The sequence below is a fragment of the Gracilinanus agilis genome, chromosome 2 (assembly GCF_016433145.1).
Source record: "Gracilinanus agilis isolate LMUSP501 chromosome 2, AgileGrace, whole genome shotgun sequence".
NCBI lineage: Eukaryota > Metazoa > Chordata > Mammalia > Didelphimorphia > Didelphidae > Gracilinanus > Gracilinanus agilis.
Window position 1 is genome coordinate 654,948,637 of NC_058131.1, and position 6,169 is coordinate 654,954,805.

At 37.3% G+C, this 6,169-nt stretch overlaps 1 protein-coding gene across 1 annotated transcript in view; it reads left to right on the forward strand.

Moving 5' to 3' along the window:
* RBP3 (retinol binding protein 3) overlaps nt 1-1,930 on the forward strand; it is a 23,092-nt gene extending 21,162 nt beyond the window's left edge. The window contains exon 4 of the mRNA XM_044662709.1: nt 1,602-1,930. Coding sequence (XP_044518644.1) covers nt 1,602-1,930 — 329 coding nt within the window. The remainder of the gene's footprint in view (nt 1-1,601) is intronic.
* Nucleotides 1,931-6,169: the final 4,239 nt, after the last annotated feature.

The following is a 6,169-nucleotide window of genomic DNA, read 5'->3' on the forward strand; positions in this document are numbered from 1 at the left end:
TCTCTTTCCCTCCTCCCTCTCTCTCTTTCCCCCTTTCTTCCTCCCTCCCTCTCTCTTTCTCCTTCCTCTCTCTTTCCCTCCCTTCCTCCATCCCTCTCTCTCACTCCCTCTCTTCTCTCTCTCTCTTTCCCTCTTTCTCTTTCCCTCCTTCTTCCTCTCTCTCTCTCTCTCTCTCTCTCTCTCTCTCTCTCTCTCAAAGAGGTAGTAGCCTTGGGCCACCTAGAAGTAGATTGCTCTTTCTTTCTCTGACTCTCTTTTACAAAAAATAATGATAAATTTAATATGTCTCCAAGATCAATTTTAATTACAGCGTTCTTAAGCTATGGCACCAAGATCAGAACACAGTACTCCATAGTATGTGGTCAGAATTCAATGAGGCTATTGCCTCCCTATTTCCTTCCATCTATACTCCAAGATCCCATCTGCCTTTCTGGGTGACTCATCATCCAGCTGGCTTATATTGAGCTGGCACTAAGACTCCCAGGTATTTTTCATAACAGCTATTAGAACTACACCTCCTTCACTCTTATTTCTGTGAGATTGATTTTTTTTTTGGTACTAAAGTATAAGGTTACATTTATCCCTATTAAATGTAACTTTATTAAATTTAGTCCAATGTTCTAGCCTAGTGACTTGCCCAGGGCCACACAGTTAATTTTATGAGGCAGGATTTTGAGCTCTGCTCTTCCAGACTTCAGATCTTGCTCTCTCTCCACTGATCTACCTAGCTACCACTTGTCTTCAATGCAACTTTGATAAATACTATCTATCTATCTATCTATCTATCTATCTATATCTATATGTATATATATGTGCCTTTATCCAAGTCATTAGCTTCTAGTTTTTTAGAATTTTACAATTTTATGTTCTAAAGAAATCAGAATTCACCCTGGGAGAGGCTTCCATCATCTCATTATTACATAAAAATAAATACAGAGAATACAATGAGATGAATATTGAACATTTCTCTCAGTAGTCTTCTTGTGCTTTAAAACTCTTACCTTCTATCTTAGAATCTATATGTAATATCTGTTTCAAGGGAGACGAGTAGTAAGAACTAGGTAATTGGGGTTAAGAGGCTTGCCCAGAGTCACACAGGTAGGAAGGGTCTGAGGCCAGATTTAAACCCCCATTTTTCTAGCTGTAAAATCAGAATAGTAATAGTGCCCACTTCCAAGAGTTGATATGAGGCTAGAATGAGATAATGAATGTAAAGAGTTTCATAACCCTAAAAGATAAAAATATTTTATATCCTGTATTAGTATGAATTTCCAAATGAGGAATGAAGGTGTAGAAAAGCTGCAGTGATTTTACAAATGCAATACAATGGATGGAACTAGAACTCTTATCTCTGCTGCTCCTTCCATCAACACAAAAATTGTCAACAACAGTTCCAAAAAAGAAAGCACCCTGAGACATCCTTCCCCTCCCCAGAATGTTTCTGATTAGTCACTTATGAGACTTTAAATCAACCCAGAAGCATTTGTTAGGCACTTAAGGTGTGCCAGGCTCTATATTAGGTACTGGGAAGGCAAAGACAAAAAAATCAAATAATTGCAGCCTTCCAAAGTCTTACATTCTATCAATTTTGTCTCTTGCAGGTGAACGATATGGTTCCAAGAAAAGTGTAATCATCCTCACCAGCAGTATGACAGCAGGTGCTGCAGAGGAGTTTGTATATGTGATGCAGAGGCTAGGAAGGGCTTTGGTCATTGGGGAAGTGACCAGCGGTGGCTGCCAACCCCCACAGACCTACCATGTGGATGACACTGACCTCTATATCACCATCCCTACTGCCCGATCAGTTGGCTCTGGAGACAGACCTTCCTGGGAGGGAGTAGGAGTAGCCCCTCATGTGGAGGTGCCTGCTGACCAAGCCCTGAGCAAAGCCAAGGAGATGTTCAGCCATCATTTACAGAGGGCAAAATAGATGACCTGGTTTGGTAGAAGTCATGTAAAAGTTCCCTTAGATTAAGATCGTCCTAAAATCTATCAATGTACAGAAAGAAGGGATATTTGATATTCCTAGGTATTACATAAACAAAGTTATCTATAGAGGACAAGCATATTATGAATATATTTGATAGAGCTTGGTTTTACTTAATCTTCTGTAAAATCATAGAATAATAATCATCAATTTCATCTAAGTCCAACCCCCTCTCTCCTACTCCTCTACAGCATCACTCCTCTACAGAGTTGGTCATCAAACTCCAGCCCCAACACTTCCAGGGATGGGCGGTTAACTCTCTCTCACAGCAAATAATTATTCCATTTTTTATCTTGTTCTTAGAACATTATTTCTTCTAAAAAGTTAAACTCTATTTCCCTCTTATTTCTGTCCATTGATTCTAGACCTACCCAATGGAGCCCTTCAAAAATCAGTCTAATCCCACTTCCCTAAGGAATCTATGATTGTGATTTTCCTCAGGTTTCTATTCTCCAGTTTTCTTTGCTAGCTACTTGAGGCTCTTTGTTTTGATAAAAAAGAGCAATATATTTGGAGATGGAGAACCTGGGTTTAAATCCAGGCTTTTCCTATGAGGTTTTAAACAAGTCGTTTAACCTCTGTAGGCATCAGTTCCCTCAGGTATAAAATTAAAAGCAAGACTAGATGACTCTAAGGTTCCTCTAAATCTAACCTGAAAAATTAAAACATTTTCCTTCAATAAGTCTTTATTTAATATGATTATTAGAGACCTCACCATCCTATCTGCCTTCTTCCAGACATGTTCCAGATTTTATCATCCCTCTTAAAATATGGCACCAAGAACCAAAATCAGGATTACAAAGATAATCTGACAAGGTCAAGGTAGAAATAGAACTTCCCCCTCCTTGTGACATTAACAGAGTTACTGCATCCACTCGAATCCCTAGTTTTCTAATGTATTGCATGTCTGAATAACCTCTATAAGCCAGGCAACAAAAAGCAGGCAACTAAGGAGTTTTTTCTTCATTTTCTATTATTTTTCCAATATTTATTTTCTCTCTCCTCACCCCCAAATGGGAGATGGGTTAAAAAAGAAACCCCTTCTAACAAATATACACAGTCAAGCAAAACTAATTACTTCTTTAGCCATGTTCAAAAATGTATGCATCATTCTAAATACTGAATCTATCACCTCTCTGTCAAGAGATGGGTGGTCTGAAGGCCTATCTATCATCAGTCCTAGAGAAGACTGAGATCATTGCGTTGACACTAATTCTTAAGTCTTTCAAAGTTGTTTGTTTTTACAATGTTATTCCAGGAGACACTCCTGAGTTTTTAATGCCTGTTGATCACAATTGTTCCCTCCTCTGTTTCTGGGAAAATGCAAGCAAAAATCTGTTGGGTAACATCACCAAGGGAAAGATGGGAGAGGCAAAAGAGAAGAGTCTTGAGAAAGAACCTGAGGAACACATTACACATTTTTAGGGTATAGGAAAAAGCAAAAACCTTTCCTCTTATGTATGAATTAATCTTTTCCCTCTCAGAGTCAAGTAATGGAACTAGCATTTGATCTCTGCTTTCTAAATGGAATGCAGGAAAGCACAAGTGCCCTAACTCCAGTTTCAGACACTCTGCCATGTGCTTCATTAAAAAAGATGAGTCTTCAACACCACCTAACTCACCACCATAGCCTTTAGCCCAGTGGTGGCAATCTCTAATAGAAAAGGAGCCACTAAATCATACATGAAGTTTCCTGCAAGCCCTCCATTAACCTAGAAAACCAGATGTTTAATATTGTTGTTCTGTGAGTCATTTCAGTCATGCCCAACTCTTGTGACCCCATTTTAGAGTTTTCTTAACAAAGATATTAGAATATTTTGCCATTTCCTTCTCAAGTTTATTTTACTTATGAGGAACTGAAGCAAATAGAGTTGTGACTTGCCTAGAGTCACACAGCTTGTAAGTGTTTGAGGCTGGATTTAGATTCATGAAAATGAACCTTTTTGATTATAAGTCCTTATCCATTGCACCCACTTAGCTGCCATTACCTTCATACTGAATTTCCCTGAGCAATGGTCCTATCTCTTCTTTGATTCTCCTCTTGTTCAGACCATAGCTAAAAATCCATTTGTTATCTTTTTTGCATTCATAACCAAGTTAACCTGGGCTTTAACACTATTGAAATAATTCTATACAATATGCATTTTTATTCACCCCTTGATCCTGGCCCCTATTTATACTTTCTATTGCATAAGCCTGCTATATATACCTTATAGAAATGCATGTCTTTTAAAAATCTTGAGTTTGTCAACGAGTTCCCAATGGATGCCTGATTTCTTTAAGCACCTAGCTTTTTCTTCCCCTCTTCACTGCTATCATTTTTGCCTATGTCTTTAGATTTTTGTTACCAAGAGTTTCCTTTCCCTCCAGGGCTGACTTTTCTTTCAAAATATTGGACCACCAGATCCTATCTTATCTTTTCTTTGGACCCAACACTACTGGCCTCATGAGTATATTGTATGTAAATCATTGTATAATATCAATGTGCTATGGAAACGTCAGCTCTATGTGAATTTTTCCAGTTACTGTTCTGAGCAACAAGGAAAGAGGAATAAAGAGGAGATCAATGTTAATTAAAACCAAAACTAAGACTACCAGCATGCATCCTTGCTCTGTATTTAACAACTATATCCATATAACCCAAGGAAATGTATTATTTTTATAGCCCTCACTTACACCTAGTAAACCATTTGTGACATGTCAACGCCTGGGTTCAGATTGGCTTCTAGTACCTCCAACCAGAGCCTCTAAGATCCATTCCAGATCTAAAACAATGAGCCCATGATTTCCCAGCAATCCATAGCCACTCCCACAGCACAAAGAAAGCATCACAGTAATTCTTCATCAAAAGATAAATGATAATGATGATGACATAGTATTCTAAAAGTAATTTGGTCTCTAAGCACTGAAAATTAAATTATATTGACAGAAATCATAACTACTTGAGTGGCACAGCAGGGGATAGAATATCCTCGAAATAAAAAGAATTCGGGGAGATTTGGAAATGAAGTAGAGGAAATTAAATCTCATTAAAAATAGATTGTTTCATTCTTTATATTTAGATCCCAGTGCATGGAGTAGGAGCTTAATAAATATGTACCAGTTGATTGACTTTTCATGTCAAAAAGTAGTCATTTTACAACTATCACTGTGTTATCATTGTCATAAAATATAAATGCTATTCAAGCATTTTAATTTGACATCATTTCATACTTAACAATTTAGACGAAGGGGAAACATCACTAATATCAATATTTCTCTACAACCCAATGTCCAAGGCCACTTCGAAAATGCTGTATTACAAATGTATTTCAATATTGCTCCAATTTTTACATCATCCTTGAATCCTGTTTTATATCTCTTGATCCCTTCCCTCTCATATGTAGAATAAGTAGATGTCATGCATGCAACATATAGTACAACCCAAATATCTTCTTTCCTTCGCCATTCATTCATTAAATGCCTGTTAATAATTTACTATAAATAAGTCACTAGGTTTTGTGGTAAGAATATACAATATGAATAAAACCAGGCTTATATTAAAGAGTTTAATATGACAAAAAACCCTATCTCAAGGAGTTTACAGGTTAGTAAGGGCAATGAGACATGGACACAAATATCTATAATACCAAAAAAAAGCAAGTACATAATAAAGATCATACAAAGTGTTGTAGGAACAGAGAAGAGAGAGGGGATTTTTCAAGTAGGATTGGAAATTCCACCTGAGAGGGTCTTTGAAAGAAGAACAAGAATCGAATTGGTCAAACACTGGAGTAGCGTAAAATACATTTCAGAAATAGAGAGGTCAATGTGAACTAAAGAAGGAAGATAGTAGAGGACAGGGCAAGAAGAGGAGAAGAAGGATAATGCAATTTTGCTAGAAGTCAAGCCAAGTTAACAGGCATTTATAAGCACCTGCCAAGAACTATTCTTGGAAATGAGAATACAGTAAAAGAAAAAACAACCAAGGAGTTCATGAAGGGTGGTAATAGTATGACTCAAGTTGGAAAGGTAATTTGGGGTCAGGTTGTGGAAGGAATTAAACACCAGCCTAAGAGGTTTGCAATTTTCTTCAAGTAGATAATGGGAAGTTACTGAAGGTTCATCCAAGAAGAAGAAACATAAATGAACATTTTAGGTTTGGGGAGAGTAATGTTTTCTAGTCCTTTCACATTTAGATCT